Raw genomic sequence first — 19492 nt, forward strand, 5'->3', positions numbered from 1 at the left:
AATTCTCTCGACTCTCATTGGCCTGGAGAGACCCAGACACACTGGATGTGTAGCACCTTCTTCATAAACTTGACCTTGAAATCTATGTCTTTAGTTGAATAACATTGTACCCAAAACTATTGAAACTAAAAATAAATGCCTAAATGAATTGTGCACACAGAGAGACGTTATAATTTATAATTGTATTATTGATTCAGGCAGAAATGTAATTCGTTGTTGGGTACTTTACTGTCAGCAAAAGTCCATGGTGTTGTTGTCTCAGCTTGTAATGGATAAATAAACATCAGTTCTGTTCTGTTCTGTTCTGGTCTGTTCTGTTCCATTCTGCTCCGTTCTGCTCTGTTCTGCTCTATTCTGCTCTGTTCTGCTCTATTCTGCTCTGTTCTGTTCCATTCTGCTCTGTTCTGCTCTGCTCTGCTCTGCTCTGCTCTGCTCTGTTCTGGTCTGTTCTGCTCTATTCTGCTCTGTTCTGCTCTGTTCTGCTCTGCTCTGCTCTGCTCTGCTCTGTTCTGTTCTGCTCTATTCTATTTTATTCTATTTATTCTGCTCTGCTCTGCTCTGTTCTGTTCTGTTCTATTTTATTCTATTCTATTCTATTTATTCTATTCTGCTCTGCTCTTTTCTGCTCTGTTCTGTTCTGCAACAGTTCAGCCACAGCAGAAATATGCATACTTTTGTTCAACATTTCAAACTATATTTTTGATGTCATAAAAAAACACATACAAAAAAAACAGCATCGAGAAATCTCTGCCAGATTTGCATTCACACCCTAGCAGTTAATTTAATTCAGAAACAGAGCGTTGAAACAGCAGTCAGTCAGTCAGTCCGTATGTATTGCCTACCCCTCCCTGCTTTGAGAGGTACAGTGCCTTCAGAAATGATTCATACCCCTTGACCAAATCCACATGTTGCTGTGTTGTGTTACAGCCTGAATTCAAAATGGATTAAACATAATTTTTGTGTTACCCATCTACACACAATACCCCATAATGACATCACAATACCCCATAATGACATCACAATACCCCATACTGACATCACAATACCCCATAATGACATCACAATACCCCATAATGATAAAGTAAAACACGTTTTTAGAATTTTTTTTGCACATCTATTGAAAATAAAATACAGAAATATCTAGTTTACATAAGTATTCACATGTACTGTAGGTGTGTGTGAGCTCTAGCCATGTGACTTGAGCCTTCGATGACGTTTACATCACCTCTCATAATAAATCTCACAATGTTCCACACAGCAACCGTTCACCTTTAAATGTCACATGGCATTTACATGAAAGTTCTCTTATTCCAAGTAGGTTTCACTTTTACACTTATTTTCCACATATAATATATATATATATATATATAATGTTATATAATACTAACAATTATAATAATATACAGTGCCAGTCAAATGTTTGGACACACCTACTCACTCAAGGGTTTTTGTAGAATAATAGTGAAAACATATTAACTATGAAATAACACATAAGGAATCAAGTAGTAACCAAAAAAGTGTTAAACAAATATATTTGTATTTGAGATTCTTCAAAGTAGCCACCCTTTGCCTTGATGACAACTTTTGAACACTATTGGCATTCTCTCAACCAGCTTCATGAGGTAATCACCTGGAATACACTTCAATTAACAGGTGTGCCTTGTTAAAAGTTAGTTTGCGGAATTGATTTCCTTCTTAATGCGTTTGAGTCAATCATTTGTGTGTGACAAGGTAGAGGTGGTATACAGAAGATAGCCCTATCTTGTAAAATACCAAGTCCCTATTATGGCAAGAACAGCTCAAATAAGCAAAGAGAAACAACAGTCCATCATTACTTTAAGACATGAAGGTCAGTCAATACGGAAAATTTCAAGAACTTTTGAAAGTTTCTTCAAGTGCAGTCGCAAAAACCATCAAGGACTATGATGAAACTGGCTCTCATGAGGACCGCCACAGGAAAGGAAGTCCCAGAGTTACCTCTGCTGTAGAGCAGGGGGGGGGGGGAACTCCAGTCCTCGAGGGCCTGATTGATGTCCTACTCCCCCCCCCCTCCCCATCCCCAGCAAACACAGCTGATTAATCAAATTGCATTCTAAACTGAAGATCATGATTAGGTGATTATTGGAGTCAGGTGTGTTAGCTGAGGCCTGGGGGCAAAACTGTGACACCAGTCAGACCCTCGAGGACTGGAGTTGCCCCCCTCTGCTGTAGAGGAAAGTATTCAGACCCCTTCCCTTTTTCAACATTTTGTTACCTTACAGCCTTATTCTAAAATGGATTAAAAACATTTTTTGGAAGCGTCCCTGGTACCATCCCTACGGTGAAGCATGGTGGTGGTGGCAGCATGGTGGTGGCAGCATCATGTTGTGGGGAAGGAACTCAGACTGGGGCGAAGGTTCACCTTCCAACAGAACGACGACCCTAAGCACACAGTCAAGACAATGCAGGAGTGGCTTCGGGACAAGTCTCTGAATGTACTTGAGTGGCCTAACCAGAGGCCAGACATAAACCCGATCTAACATCTCTGGAGAGACCTGAAAATAGCTGTGCAGCAACGCCCCCCCCCCCCCCCCCCCCCCCATCCAACCTGACAGAGTTTGAGAGGATCTGCAGAGAAGAAAGGGACAAACTCCCCAAATACAGGTGTGCCAAACTTGTAGCATCATACCCAAGAATACTCAAGGCTGTTATCACTGCCAAAGGTGCTTCAACAAAGTACTCAGTAAAGGGTCTGAATACTTATGTAAATGTGATTTTCAGATTTTTATTTTTTATACATCTGTTAAAAAAATAATAAAAACCAGTACTTGCTTTGTGATCATGGGGTATTGTTTGTAGATTGATGAAGGGATTTAAAAAAAAAAAAAACTAAAACCTTTTAGAATAAGGCTGTAACGTAACAAAATGTGGAAAAAGTCAAGGGGTCTGAATACTTTCCGACTGCACTGTATACTGTATATACGAATACTAGTAATAATACAAATATATAATAATAATAATATATACATATATGCAGTTTATGCAGTGGGAGCCCCTTTCTCTATAAAGTCTGATTCTAACATATTGACTAGAGGTTAAAGTAGGTCAGTATGATGTCTCTGTACTTGCCTAGTTAAATAAAGGTTAAATAAAACATATATTTAAAAGAACACCAGTCCTCTCTCTCTCATTCTCTTTGTCTCTCTCCCTCTCTTTCTCGCTCTCTCTGCCTAATTGAGTGCTTGAGTTCACATTTAGAACCGTTGTTCTTCCTCCCTGACCTCTAACCCCAGTCACATGTTACAGGTCAGAAGACCCAAGGAACAGCTCATGTGTCATACCCTACGTCTCCAGCTCTATCTCCATCCCTACATCATAACCTACTGTATCTTTCTCCCCCTCTCCCCACTTTCTGTCTCCATCCCTCCATCATAACCTACTGTATCTTTCTCCCCCTCTCCCACTTCCTGTCTCCATCCCACTCTCTATCCTCCTCCATCTCCCTCCCCATCTCCTTGGCTCTCTTTTATTCCCTCTCCTCTGTCTCTAGTGCCATCTGTAGACTGTTGAGGTAGATGCTGTTTCTGGAAGCCAGAGGGCTGCTACTCCGTGAGGGGAGGGAGGCCTCCATCTCTGCATCTATTTCCAGGAAACCCCCACCCATCTGGGTCTCGGGCACGGTCTGGGCCTGAACCTGGGCCTGCTGGTAGCGACGCTTCCTCTTCTTGGGTATCTGTCCCACGTTCAGGTCCAGAGAAGCATAGTTCAGGTCGGGTTGGTAGGGCTGGGGCGCAGGCTGAAGAGAAGGAGATGGAACAGTAGAATAATTATGTATTTGGCCTTTTTTTCACTATCTATTACAAAGGAGTATTTCAGGTCAAGATTGGTGGAGCTGGGGAACGGGCTGGGGAACGGGCTGGGGAACGGGCTGGGGGAGATGGGCTGGGGAACGGGCTGGGGAACAGGCTTGGGAACGGGCTGGGGGAGATGGGCTGGGGAACGGGCTGGGGAACGGGCTGGGGAACGGGCTGGGGAACGGGCTGGGGGAGATGGGCTGGGGAACGGGCTGGGGAACAGGCTGGGGAACGGGCTGAGGAACGGGCTGGGGAACAGGCTTTGGGGAACGGGCTGGGGAACAGGCTGGGGAACGGGCTGGGGAACGGGCTGGGAAACGGGCCGGGGAATGGGCTGGGGGAGAGGGGCTGGGGAACGGGCTGGGGAGGGAGACTGGGGAACGGGCTGGGGAACGGGCTGGGGAACGGGCTGGAAAACGGGCTGGGGAACGGGCTTTGGGGAGGGAGACTGGGGAACGGGCTGGGGGAAGGGGGCCTGGACAGAGGGGGGCCTAGGGGGAGAAGGGTCTGGGGTGGAGGGGGGCTGAACACTGAGATCTTACCCAATTTCTGAACACTGTTAGTATACTATATATGAACACTGTTAGTATACTATATATGAACACTGTTAATATACTATATATGAACACTGTTAATATACTATATATGAACACTGTTAATATACTATATATGAACACTATTAGTATACTATATATGAACACTATTAGTATACTATATATGAACACTGTTAGTATACTATATATGAACACTGTTAGTATACTATATATGAACACTGTTAATATACTATATATGAACACTGTTAGTATAATATATATGAACACTGTTAGTATACTATATATGAACACTATTATCTGGGGGAGAGGGGCTGGGGAACGGGCTGGGGGAGATGGGCTGGCGAACGGGCTGGGGAGACGGGTTGGGGAACGGGCTGGGGAGACGGGCTGGGGAACGGGCTGGGGTACGGGCTGGGGAACGGGCTGGGGGAAGGGCTGGGGTACGGGCTGGGGAGACGGGCTGGGGAACGGGCTGGGGGAAGGGCTGGGGTACGGGCTGGGGGAAGGGCTGGGGAACGGGCTGGGGAGACGGGCTGGGGAACGGGCTGGGGGAAGGGCTGGGGTACGGGCTGGGGGAAGGGCTGGGGAACGGGCTGGGGGAAGGGCTGGGGTACGGGATGGGGGAAGGGCTGGGGTACGGGCTGGGGGAAGGGCTGGGGTACGGTCTGGGGAACGGGCTGGGGGAAGGGCTGGGGTACGGGCTGGGGGAAGGGGCTGGGGAACAGGCTGGGGAACGGGCTGGGGAATGGGCTGGAGAACGGGCAGGGGAACGGGGTGGGGAACGGGCTGTGGAACGGGCTGGGGAACGGGCTGGGGAACAGGCTGGGGAACGGGCTGTGGAAAGGGCTGGGGAACGGGCTGGGGAACAGGCTGGGGAACGGGCTGTGGAAAGGGCTGGGGAACGGGCTGGGGAACGGGCTGGGGAACGGGCTGGGGGAAGGGCTGGGTTACGGGCTGGGGAACGGGCTGGGGAACGGGCTTGGGAACGGGCTTTCGGGAACGGGCTGGGGAACGGGCTGGGGAACGGGCTGGGGAATGGGCTGGGGAACAGGCATGGGGAGAGGGGCTGGGTAACGGGCTGGGGAACGGGCTGGGGAACGGGCTGGGGAGGGAGACTGGGGAACGGGCTGGGGAACGGGCTGGGGAACGGGCTGGGGAACGGGCTTTGGGGAGTGAGACTGGGGAACGGGCTGGGGGAGATGGGCTGGGGAACGGGCTGGGGGAAGGGGGCCTGGACAGAGGGGGGCCTAGGGGGAGAAGGGTCTGGGGTGGAGGGGGGCTGGACACTGAGATCTTACCCAATTTGTGAACACTGTTAGTATACTATATATGAACACTGTTAATATACTATATATGAACACTGTTAATATACTATATATGAACACTGTTAATATACTTTATATGAACACTATTAGTATGCTATATATGAACACTGTTAATATACTATATATGAACACTGTTAATATACTATATATGAACACTGTTAGTATACTATATATGAACACTGTTAATATACTATATATAAACACTGTTAGTATACTATATATGAACACTGTTAATATACTTTATATGAACACTATTAATATACTATATATGAACACTATTAGTATACTATATATGAACACTATTAGTATATCATATTACAAGAGGTCTCAAGGTAAGACTTTCACTCTGCTGTTTTACACCTGTTGTATCCTGTGCGGGTGGCAAATAAAGTTTGAAACTTGAAAGTCGGAGAGCATCCTGTCCTTGGTAACTTCTCATGCATTCAGAAAAATGGTACTATATATAGCCTATAAAGCAGATATTGGCTGCGTTGTACACGGTGTGGTGTAGAGAACTAGAGATGGCCTTGACCACAGCAGATGACTGTGAACTACTTTAGAAACAGACTGAGTTAACATGGTGTGCTATTCAATATAGTGCACTACTTTGACCAGAGCCCTATGGAACCCTATTCCCTACATAGTGCACTACTTTAGACCAGAGCCCTATGGCACCCTATTCCCTATATAGTGCACTACTTTGACCAGAGCCCTATGGAACCCTATTCCCTACATAGTGCACTACTTTTGGTCAGAAGTGGTGAACTATAAGAGGAATATGGTGCTATTTGTAATGTAGCTTACTATAAGCTGTGTGGTCTAAGCGACTTGTGGTCTAAGCGACTTGTGGTCTAAGCGATATAACTGCAATATATATACGCCTATTTCGACATTTTGTTATTAGCATGAATACTGAGTATAGGCGTAGTTCATTTCCTCTCAGGGTGGAAAAAATATATATAAATATAAATACAGCAGACCGTCGTTTTCAATTATGACCATTATGAGATGAGATGATAGTTCGTCATTCACATTTTGTTTTACGTGGCATTGGCAGTTAATTAAAGTAAATCAATCTATGTCCTCTATAGATTTTTTTTGTTTTAATTTACACAGTACAGTTTAAAACCAAACAATTCTAAAATATTAATGTAATGACAGTTGTATGTGAACAATAATGAACAAGAATAATTTTGGCCCGATGTACGTACCTTTCTGTCGTCTCTGGAACGTTGCTTGGTCATGGGTTCATAGCACAGGTCTTCACAGAACACACACACACACACACACACACACGATTTAGTCATAAACACACGTTTCCATTTAACTCAGGAAACTAGAACACAATCATGATCATATCTAAATGGAAAAACTGAAGCTTGATGTACACAAGTTCAGGGTACATAGTATTGTTAGTATTCGATGTCACAACTTTACAGATGTATTTACAGATACTATCTGTCAGATAGCGTTCGCAAACAAAACACAAAGGTTATTCTGCCTAATTCTATTGCATCAGTTAGTAGGCAGTAAGATAGCTATACTTGTAAAACACCGTTATTCTTATCGTTCAGCTACGAGACTGTTATATTTATAGCGCTGTTACTTACAACTGTAAATTAAACTGTACGCGTTTCGTCGTGAAGGTAGGAATTTATAGACACTTGCTTTAAATATAAACCGGCTACATTTTTACATTTTTGTAATACATACATGTACATTTTTTGTTGTTGTCAAAATCCATGTAAAGAACTGTGAGATGATACAACCGCAGAGCAGTGGTATTCAAAGTCAGGGTCGCGGGGGAAGAGCAGTTATTTCGCTAATATTTTTTTTAAATGACCTTTTGTTGTGTGTGTGTGTGTGTGTGTGTGGGGGGGGGGGGGGGGGGGAGAATAGTACAGATTATATTATGGGACAAAATAATACAAACGTTTTTGAGAAATATCATTTAAAAAAAAAATTGTATTGAGTAAATGTTTTCATTTGCTAATTTTCAATTTGATAAGAGCTGAAAATGCAATGAATTGAAGGTTATTTGTTGATGTAAAAACCTAAATTGACCGATGTTAATGTTGTGTCATTAGGGAGTAATGGTAATTTATATTGAGGGATACCTGGAGGTAATCCGACCTCTGAAATGAAAACAGTTGTCATTCTCCCCCGGGGAAAATGTATTTTTTACCTGGGCCTCCCAGAGTATTTGGAGAAAACAAAACATGTAACCCTCACCATCCAAAATTATAAATCAAACTAAATAGCAGAGAATATGAAATCCCTTGTTTTGAAGGCTATCATTGTTGCAATCGTGATTTCCATCAAATCAACCCTGAGAACCACTGCTGTGTTCAGACCATATTCCTGTTATCCGTAAAAAGCATTTACTAATCTGAGCGTTGAGGGCCGTCCACACCAAAGCCGATAACTATAACGATAAATTACACAGAACTATAAAACGTTGGCGAACATCCACACTGGAGGGAAGTGTATCGTTCAACAGTAGCCTGCACGGGTCAATCAACTGATCAACCTATCCTACATATTCGTGTTAAAAAGATGGTGACCGCATCCTACTGCACGCTGTATACTCATGTTAAAAGGTGGTGACTGCATCCTACTGCACGCTGTATACTCATGTTAAAAGGTGGTGACTGCATCCTACTGCACGCTGTATACTCATGTTAAAAGATGGTAACCGCATCCTACTGCACGCTGTATACTCATGTTAAAAGGTGGTGACTGCATCCTACTGCACGCTGTATACTCATGTTAAAAGGTGGTGACTGCATCCTACTGCACGCTGTATACTCATGTTAAAAGGTGGTGACTGCATCCTACTGCACGCTGTATACTCATGTTAAAAGGTGGTGACTGCATCCTACTGCACGCTGTATACTCATGTTAAAAGGTGGCGACTGAGCAAATATAGTGCTTCTGTGTTTGTTCATTTTCATAGTGACAACTGTAAATACTACTTCAATGTAGGTTGTGTGTAGTCTAACGCTAAATAGAATATAGACACTCGTATTTCAATTAAATGTAGAAAATAAACAACAAACGCTGTTTGACCTGCGCATCTTTTAAATCATGTTATTTAACCTTTATTTAACTAAAGAACAAACGGCCTACAGTTGCTCAAGTGCTTTTTTAAGTGATTTCCATTTTTGTAATGGCTGTCACTTCGTTTGGATATTACTTTGTTCACTGTGTTCAGCCCTGTCTGTCATGTGCAACCATTTAATAATCAGTCCCAACTATGCACTCAATTCAATTTACATTTCAATTCAGGTTAAGGGGCTTTTATTGGCATGGGAAACATATGTTTACATTACCAAAGCAAGTGAAATAGATAATAAATAACTTTCCCAAACAGTTCATTTGGCCTATGTCTATTTTACATTCAGCAATTAGCCAGAGCAAGCATGCTTCTCTCAACGAAAAGCCTAGGAGGCCGAGTATAAAAATGTATACAACATTAATGTCCTGTAGTTTTTGTAGACTATAGTTTTTCCTTGGATTTCACGACACGAGGAATAGCGGAGAGGCTTGCGTCCGTAGCCTATAGCCTATTGCGCACGGGAAAAGCTGGAAGAGCGAAACTAGAGTTGTTTAGCCGAAGAAACTAAATATTAGCTTGATATTAGGCCACCCGTTGTCTAAATAGCAGGGCTATAAATATTTACCTGTCAAAGTGCATGACATCTGTTAACTGGCATGTATAGTATTGATATTAGCCCTCTGATTACAGCAAAGAGCAAGACAATAACCGCTTAAAAGTCCCGTTTTTAATGCTTCATGACGAAATAACGGCATCAAATCAAATTGAATAGATCACATGGGCCGAATACAATTGGTGTAGACTTGCCCGTAAAATGCTTGTTTACAACACTTTCCCAACACAAGAGGAATAGCATCAAATCCACATGGACTGTTGTCCTCTCCATTCCGTAGCAACTCCTCCAACACCCGATTTAATCCATTTACTAGTTTCCGCATTGAGGAACCATCTCCGTTCGATTCCAGAATTCCATTGAACGTTTCTAGACTCCTTGGCCTAAACATCAACGCCACAGGTAACTTCCACAAAGCCGCGCACGATCTGAGAGACAAGGCAAGAAGGGTCTTCTGTGCCATTTAAAGGAACATACAACTCGAAATACCAATTAGGATCTGGCTAAAAATACTTGAATCAGTTATAGAGACCATTGCTCTTTATGGTTGTGAGGTCTGGGGTCCGCTCACCAACCAAGTGTTTGACAAAATGGGACAAACACCAAATTGAGACTGCACGCAGAATTCTGTAAAAAATATCCTCAGTGAACAACGTAGAACACCAAATAATGCTTGCAGAGCAGAATTAGGTTGATACCCTTATCAAAATCCAGAAAAGAGGCATTCAATTCTACAACCACCTAAAAGGAAGCGATTACCAAACCTTCCATAACAAAGCCATCACCTACAGAGAGATGAACCTGGAGAGCAAGCTGGTCCTGGGGCTCTGTTCACAAACACAAACAGACCCCAACGAGCCCCAGTACAGCAACACAATTAAACCCAACCAAATCATGAGAAAGCAAAAAGATATTTACTTGACAAAAAAACAGAGCAAACTAGAATGCTATTTGGCCCTAAACAGAGAGTACACAGTGGCAGAATACCTGACCACTTTGACTGACCCAAAATTATGGAAGAGAGAGAGCAAGAGAGAGGAGGGTTCTACGCTGAAGTTACGCTAGAATACATAAGTTCAAAAATACAGACATTTAATCGATTACAGGGGGGAGGCAGAGGGGGGCCAAGGCCATCCGGCCACTAGGCCATCCGGCCACTAGGCCACCCGGCCACTAGGCCACCCGGCCACCCGGCCACCCGGCCACAAGGCCACCCGGCCACTAGGCCACCCGGCCACTAGGCCACCCGGATCTAGGCCACCCTTCCACCAGTTGAAGAATTTAGCATTTTTTTTTTTTTGCATTATGTGATGTGATGTCATCTGTAGTGATGTTTCAACAGATATAATGTGATGTGATGTGTTGTGATGTCATCTGTAGTGATGTTTCCATAGATATTATGTGATGTGATGTGTTGTGATGTAATCTGTAGTGATGTTTCCATAGATATTATGTGATGTGATGTGTTGTGATGTCACCTATAGTGATGTTTCAACAGCTATTATGTGATGTGATGTGTTGTGATGTCATCTGTAGTGATGTTTCCATAGATATTATGTGATGTGATGTGTTGTGATGTCATCTGTAGTGATGTTTCCATAGATATTATGTGATGTGATGTGTTGTGATGTCATCTGTAGTGATGTTTCCATAGATATTATGTGATGTGATGTGTTGTGATGTCATCTGTAATGATGTTTCAACAGATATTATGTGATGTGATGTCATCTGTAGTGATGTTTCAACAGATATTATCTGATGTGATGTGTTGTGATGTCATCTGTAATGATGTTTCAACAGATATTATGTGATGTGATGTCATCTGTAGTGATGTTTCAACAGATATTATGTGATGTGTTGTGATGTCATCTGTAGTGATGTTTCCATAGATATTATGTGATGTGATGTGTTGTGATGTCATCTGTAGTGATGTTTCAACAGATATTATGTGATGTGATGTCATCTGTAGTGATGTTTCAACAGATATTATGTGATGTGATGTGTTGTGATGTCATCTATAGTGATGTTTCCATAGATATTATGTGATGTGATGTGTTGTGATGTCATCTGTAATGATGTTTCAACAGATATTATGTGATGTGATGTGTTGTGATGTCATCTGTGGTGATGTTTCAACAGATATTATGTGATGTGATGTGTTGTGATGTCATCTGTAATGATGTTTCAACAGATATTATGTGATGTGATGTCATCTGTAGTGATGTTTCAACAGATATTATCTGATGTGATGTGTTGTGATGTCATCTGTAATGATGTTTCAACAGATATTATGTGATGTGATGTCATCTGTAGTGATGTTTCAACAGATATTATGTGATGTGATGTGTTGTGATGTCATCTGTAGTGATGTTTCCATAGATATTATGTGATGTGATGTCATCTGTAGCGATGTTTCCATAGACATTATGTGATGTGATGTGTTGTGATGTCATCTGTAGTGATGTTTCCATAGATATTATGTGATGTGATGTGTTGTGATGTCATCTGTAGTGATGTTGCAACAGATATTATGTGATGTGATGTCATCTGTAGTGATGTTTCAACAGATATTATGTGATGTGATGTGTTGTGATGTCATCTGTAATGATGTTTCCATTGATATTATGTGATGTGATGTCACCTGTAGCGATGTTTCCATAGATATTATGTGATGTGATGTGTTGTGATGTCATCTGTAGTGATGTTTCCATAGATATTATGTGATGTGATGTCACCTGTAGCGATGTTTCCATAGATATTATGTGATGTGATGTGTTGTGATGTCATCTGTAATGATGTTTCAACAGATATTATGTTATGTGATGTCATCTGTAGTGATGTTTCAACAGATATTATGTGATGTGATGTGTTGTGATGTCATCTGTAGTGATGTTTCCATAGATATTATGTGATGTGATGTGTTGTGATGTCATCTGTAATGATGTTTCCATAGATATTATGTGATGTGATGTCACCTGTAGCGATGTTTCCATAGATATTATGTGATGTGATGTCACCTGTATCGATGTTTCCATAGATATTATGTGATGTGATGTCACCTGTAGCGATGTTTCCATAGATATTATGTGATGTGATGTGTTGTGATGTCATCTGTAGCGATGTTTCCATAGATATTATGTTATGTTATGAGATGTCACCTGTAGTGATGTTATCGTAGATATTATGTGATGTGATGTCATCTGTGGTGATGTCGTGATGTTTCCGTAGATATTATGTGATGTGATGTCACCTGTAGCGATGTCTCCATAGATATTATGTGATGTGATGTCATCTGTAATGATGTTTCCATAGATATTATGTGATGTGATGTCACCTGTAGCGATGTTTCCATAGATATTATGTGATGTGATGTCACCTGTAGCGATGTTTCCATAGATATTATGTGATGTGATGTCACCTGTAGCGATGTTTCCATAGATATTATGTGATGTGATGTGTTGTGATGTCATCTGTAGCGATGTTTCCATAGATATTATGTGATGTGTTGTGATGTCATCTGTAGCGATGTTTCAACAGATATTATGTGATGTGATGTCACCTGTAGCGATGTTTCCATAGATATTATGTGATGTGATGTGTTGTGATGTCATCTGTAGCGATGTTTCAACAGATATTATGTGATGTTATGTGTTGTGATGTCATCTGTAGCGATGTTTCCATAGATATTATTTGATGTGATGTTACCTGTAGCGATGTTTCCATAGATATTATGTGATGTGATGTGTTGTGATGTCACCTGTAGCGATGTTTCCATAGATATTATGTGATGTGATGTGTTGTGATGTCATCTGTAGTGATGTTTCAACAGATATTATGTGATGTGATGTCACCTGTAGCGATGTTTCCATAGACATTATGTGATGTGATGTGTTGTGATGTCATCTGTAATGATGTTTCCATAGATATTATGTGATGTGATGTGTTGTGATGTCATCTGTAGTGATGTTTCAACAGATATTATGTGATGTGATGTCACCTGTAGCGATGTTTCCATAGATATTATGTGATGTGATGTGTTGTGATGTCATCTGTAATGATGTTTCCATAGATATTATGTGATGTGATGTCACCTTTAGCGATGTTTCCATAGATATTATGTGATGTGATGTGTTGTGATGTCATCTGTAATGATGTTTCCATAGATATTATGTGATGTGATGTCACCTGTAGCGATGTTTCCATAGATATTATGTTATGTGATGTGTTGGGATGTCATCTGTGGTGATGTTTCAACAGATATTATGTGATGTGATGTCATCTGTAATGATGTTTCCATAGATATTATGTGATGTGATGTGTTGTGATGTCATCTGTAGTGATGTTTCAACAGATATTATGTGATGTGATGTGTTGTGATGTCATCTGTAATGATGTTTCCATAGATATTATGTGATGTGATGTGTTGTGATGTCATCTGTAGTGATGTTTCAACAGATATTATGTGATGTGATGTCACCTGTAGCGATGTTTCCATAGACATTATGTGATGTGATGTGTTGTGATGTCATCTGTAATGATGTTTCCATAGATATTATGTGATGTGATGTGTTGTGATGTCATCTGTAGTGATCTTTCAACAGATATTATGTGATGTGATGTGTTGTGATGTCATCTGTAATGATGTTTCCATAGATATTATGTGATGTGATGTGTTGTGATGTCATCTGTAGTGATGTTTCAACAGATATTATGTGATGTGATGTCACCTGTAGCGATGTTTCCATAGACATTATGTGATGTGATGTGTTGTGATGTCATCTGTAGTGATGTTTCAACAGATATTATGTGATGTGATGTGTTGTGATGTCATCTGTAGTGATGTTTCCATAGATATTATGTTATGTAATATGTTGTGATGTCATCTGTGGTGATGTTTCAACAGATATTATGTGATGTGATGTGTTGTGATGTCATCTGTAGTGTTGTTTCCATAGATATTATGTGATGTGATGTCACCTGTAGCGATGTTTCCATAGATATTATGTGATGTGATGTGTTGTGATGTCATCTGTAGTGTTGTTTCCATAGATATTATGTGATGTGATGTGTTGTGATGTCATCTGTAGTGTTGTTTCCATAGATATTATGTGATGTGATGTCACCTGTAGCGATGTTTCCATAGATATTATGTTATGTGATGTGTTGTGATGTCATCTGTAGTGTTGTTTCCATAGATATTATGTGATGTAATGTAATATAATCTGTAGTGATGTTCCATAGATATTATGTTATGTGATGTGTTGTGATGTCACCTGTAGCGATGTTTCCATAGATATTATGTTATGTTATGAGATGTCACCTGTAGTGATGTTATCGTAGATATTATGTGATGTGATGTCATCTGTGGTGATGTCGTGATGTTTCCGTAGATATTATGTTATGTTATGTGATGTCATCTGTAGTGATGTTTCCATTGATATTATGTGATGTGATGTGATCTGTCGTGATGTTTCCATTGATATTATGCTATGTTATGTGATGTGATGTCACCTGTAGTGATGTTTCCGTAGATGGGATTCTCCTGCTGCTGATTCTCCTCTTCCTCCTCTTCCTCCTGTATTTCACTATCACATACATCAATATACATCAATATACATCAATATACATCAATATACATCAATATACATCAATATACATCACATACATCACATACATCAATATACATCAATATACATCAATATACATCAATATACATCAATATACATCAATATACATCACATGCATCAACATACATCAATAAACATCAATATACATCAATATACATCAATATACATCACATACATCAATATACATCAATAAACATCAATATACATCAATATACATCAATATACATCAATATACATCAATATACATCAATATACATCAATATACATCACATACATCAATATACATCAATATACATCAATATACATCAATAAACATCAATATACATCAATATACATCAATATACATCAATATTAATCACATACATCAATATACATCACATACATCAATATACATCAATATACATCAATAAACATCAATATACATCAATATACATCAATATACATCAATATACATCAATATACATCAATATACATCACATACATCAATATACATCAATATACATCAATATACATCAATAAACATCAATATACATCAATATACATCAATATACATCAATATTAATCACATACATCAATATACATCAATATACATCAATATACATCACATACATCAATATACATCAACATACATCAATAAACATCAATATACATCAATATACATCAATATACATCAATATACATCAATATACATCACATACATCAATATACATCAATATACATCAATATACATCAATAAACATCAATATACATCAATATACATCAATATACATCAATATTAATCACATACATCAATATACATCACATACATCAATATACATCAATATACATCAATAAACATCAATATACATCAATATACATCAATATACATCAATATACATCAATATACATCACATACATCAATATACATCAATATACATCACATACATCAATATACATCAATATACATCAATATACATCAATATACATCAATATACATCAATATACATCACATACATCAATATACATCAATTTACATCAATATACATCAATATACATCAACATACATCACAAAAAAACTGGGGCTGGTCTTTTCATACTAGCTCTGACTCTGCTTCTTCATTGAGGAAAAATGTACTTACTATGGCTACTATCTGAATATGAAGGCACTAACTGTAAGTGTCTCTGGATAAGAGTGTCTGCTAAATTACTCAAATTTACAAATCACATCTGTGTATCTACCATAAAATAAATTTGTTTGGGTGCCAGATATACAGGGCATTTGGAAAGTATTCAGACCCCTTGACTTTTTCACATTTTGTTACGTTGCTTTTTCCCTCATCAATCTACACAATAACCCAAAATGCCAAAGTAAAAAGAGGTTTTCATTTTTTAGCTGCGCCACTCAAGAACATTAAGAGACTTGTCCCGAAGCCACTCCTGCGTTGTCTTGGCTGTGTGCTTAGGGTCGTTGTCCTGTTGGAAGGTGAACCTTGGCCCCAGTCTGAGATCCTGAACGCTCTGGTGCAGGTTTTCATCAAGGATCTCTCTGTACTTTGCTCCGTTCATCTTTGCCTCGATCCTGACTAGTCTCCCAGTCCCTGCTGCTGAAAAACATTCCCACAGCATGATGCTGCCAACACCATGCTTCACCGTTGGGATGGTGCCAGGTTTCCTCCAGAAATGACGTTTGGCATTCAGGCCAAAGACTTCAATCTTGGTTTCATCAGACCAGATAATCTTTTTTCTCATGGCCTGAGAGTCCTTTAGGTGCCTTTTGGCAAACTCCAAGCGGGCTGTCATGTGCCTTTTACTGAGGAGTGGCTTCCGTCTGGCCTCTCTACCATAAAGGCCTGATCGATTGCAGAGATGGTTGTCCTTCTGGAAGGTTCTCCGATCTCCACAGAGGAACTCTGAACCTCTGTCAGAGTGACCATCATGTTCTTGGTCACCTCCCTGACCAAGGCCCTTCTCCCCCGATTGCTCAGTTTGTCCTGGCGGCCATCTTTAGGAAGAGTCTTGGTGATTCCAACCTTCTTCCGTTGAAGACTAATGGAGACCACTGTGTTGTGGGGAACCTTCAATGCTGCATAAATGTTTTGGTACCCTTCTCCAGATCTGTGCCTCGACACAATCCTGTCTCGGTGCTCTACAGACAATTCCTTCGGCCTAGTGGTTTGGTTTTCGCTCTGACATGCACTGTCAGAGACAGGTGTGTGCCTTTCCAAATCACGTCCAGTCATTTGAATTCGCCACAGGTGGACTCCAGTCAAGTTGTAGAAACATCTCAAGAATGATCAATGGAAACAGGATGCACCTGAGCTCAATTTAGAGTCTCATAGGAAAGGGTCTGAAAACTAATGTAAATATGTTTATTTAAATTTTATTATGAATTTGAAAAAAATTATAAAAACCTGTTTTTGCTTTGTCATTATTGTGGGTCGATTGATGAGGGGAAATAACTTTTTTTTAATCAATTTTAGAATAAGGCTGTAAAGTAACAAAATGTTACAAAAGGGTCTGAATACTTTCTGATTCTGTACATTTGAGATGAGCGATTGTCCACACTGTCCACACACACACACACACACACACACACACACACACACACACACACACACACACACACACACACACACACACACACACACACACACACACACACACACCACACATACAACGGTAGATGAAACACGTTACTGGAGTATGATAATAAACCCGTACCGCTCTCTTGGATAATGCTGTTGGTAGAGAAACTGCTCATTGCCTGTCAAAACAAAATGGTGGACAATTACTTTTCTGTGAGTCGATGAGACTGACAAAGTTAAGTTAAGCAATGCTGATGAACAAAATAGCCTACAGAATGACAGATGCCATTTATGTTGCTGCAAGAGATCCAAGAGACGTAAGAAACAAAAGACAGGTAAGAGACATAAGAAACACCAGAGACGTAAGAGAGGTAAGAGACGTCGGAGAGGGTAAGAGAGGTTAGAGACGTAAGAGAGGTTAGAGACGTAAGAGAGGTTAGAGAGGTAAGAGAGGTTAGAGACGTAAGAGACATAAGAGAGGTAAGAGAGGCAAGAGAGGCAAGAGACATAAGAGAGGTTAGAGACGTAAGAGAGGTTAGAGACGTAAGAGAGGTTAGAGAGGTAAGAGAGGTTAGAGACGTAAGAGACGTAAGAGAGATTAGAAAGGTAGGAGACGTAAGAGAGGTTAGAGACATAAGAGAGGTTAGAGAGGTAAGAGGTTAGAGAGGTAAGAGAGGTTAGAGACGTAAGAGACATAAGAGAGGCAGGAGAGGCAAGAGACATAAGAGAGGTAAGAGTGATAGGTTAGAGAGGTTAGAGAGGTTAGAGAGATAAAGAGACGTCGGAGAGGTAAGAGACATAAGAGAGGTAAGAGTGATAAGAGACGTAAGAGAGGTGAGAGACGTAAGAGAGGTTAGAGACGTAAGAGAGGTTAGAGACTTAAGAGAGGTTAGAGACGTAAGAGAGGTTAGAGACGTAAGAGAGGTTAGAGACGTAAGAGAGGTTAGAGACGTAAGAGAGGTTAGAGACTTAAGAGAGGTTAGAGACGTAAGAGAGGTTAGAGACGTAAGAGAGGTTAGAGACTTAAGAGATGTTAGAGACGTAAGAGAGGTTAGAGACGTAGGAGAGGTTAGAGACGTAAGAGAGGTTAGAGACTTAAGAGAGGTTAGAGACGTAAGAGAGGTTAGAGACGTAAGATTGATAAGAGAGGTAAGAGAGGCAAGAGACGTAAGACAGGTAAGAGAGGTAAGAGACGTGAGAGAGGTGCTCTGTGTCAATGACAGTGTCTGTGTCAGTGCTCTGTGTGTGTTGTGCCTGGTGTCTGATGATGATATTGTTTATGTGGACGTATACAATACACATTCAGGTCCATCATTGTTACTATTATTGATAAAGATGAGCAAAGCATACTAAAAATATAAATAATACGATATTGAGCCATATTCTATGCAAAAAAACAACAGAAAATATATTATTTTATACTAACACAATTGCTCAGGGAAAGATATTTTTTTCAATAAGCAATAATTTACCTGCTTTGTGTCTGGTGTCCCTGTGTCTCAGAAAGCAGCTGAGATTGAGACACACAGAGATGAAGAGTAGCAGAGAGGTTAAAGTCAGAGATATTATGCCCCAGGTACAGTCTATAAAACAAAAAACAGAGAGAACGGAGTTAGTTATGGGTCAGAGATATTATGCCCCAGGTACAGTCTATAAAACAGAAAAACAGAGAGAACCCAAGTTAGTTATGGGTCAGAGATATTATGCCCCAGGTACAGTCTATAAAACAGAAAAACAGAGAGAACCCAAGTTAGTTATGGGTCAGAGATATTATGCCCCAGGTACAGTCTATAAAACAGAAAAACAGAGAGAACCCAAGTTAGTTATGGGTCAGAGATATTATGCCCCAGGTACAGTCTATAAAACAGAAAAACAGAGAGAACCCAAGTTAGTTATGGGTCAGAGATATTATGCCCCA

At 40.4% G+C, this 19492-nt stretch overlaps 1 protein-coding gene across 1 annotated transcript in view; it reads right to left on the minus strand.

Annotated features, from left to right (window-relative positions):
- Nucleotides 1-2837: 2837 nt before the first annotated feature.
- LOC139388625 (uncharacterized) overlaps nucleotides 2838-19492 on the minus strand; it is a 19285-nt gene continuing 2630 nt past the window's right edge. Inside the window, exons 2-6 of the mRNA XM_071135397.1 lie at nucleotides 19047-19157; nucleotides 17711-17753; nucleotides 14895-14968; nucleotides 6924-6973; nucleotides 2838-3775 (exon numbers count right to left, since the gene is read on the minus strand). Coding sequence (XP_070991498.1) covers nucleotides 3506-3775; nucleotides 6924-6973; nucleotides 14895-14968; nucleotides 17711-17753; nucleotides 19047-19157 — 548 coding nt within the window. The 3' untranslated portion in view covers nucleotides 2838-3505. The remainder of the gene's footprint in view (nucleotides 3776-6923; nucleotides 6974-14894; nucleotides 14969-17710; nucleotides 17754-19046; nucleotides 19158-19492) is intronic.

This window comes from Oncorhynchus clarkii, chromosome 29 (genome assembly GCF_045791955.1).
Source record: "Oncorhynchus clarkii lewisi isolate Uvic-CL-2024 chromosome 29, UVic_Ocla_1.0, whole genome shotgun sequence".
Lineage (NCBI taxonomy): Eukaryota > Metazoa > Chordata > Actinopteri > Salmoniformes > Salmonidae > Oncorhynchus > Oncorhynchus clarkii.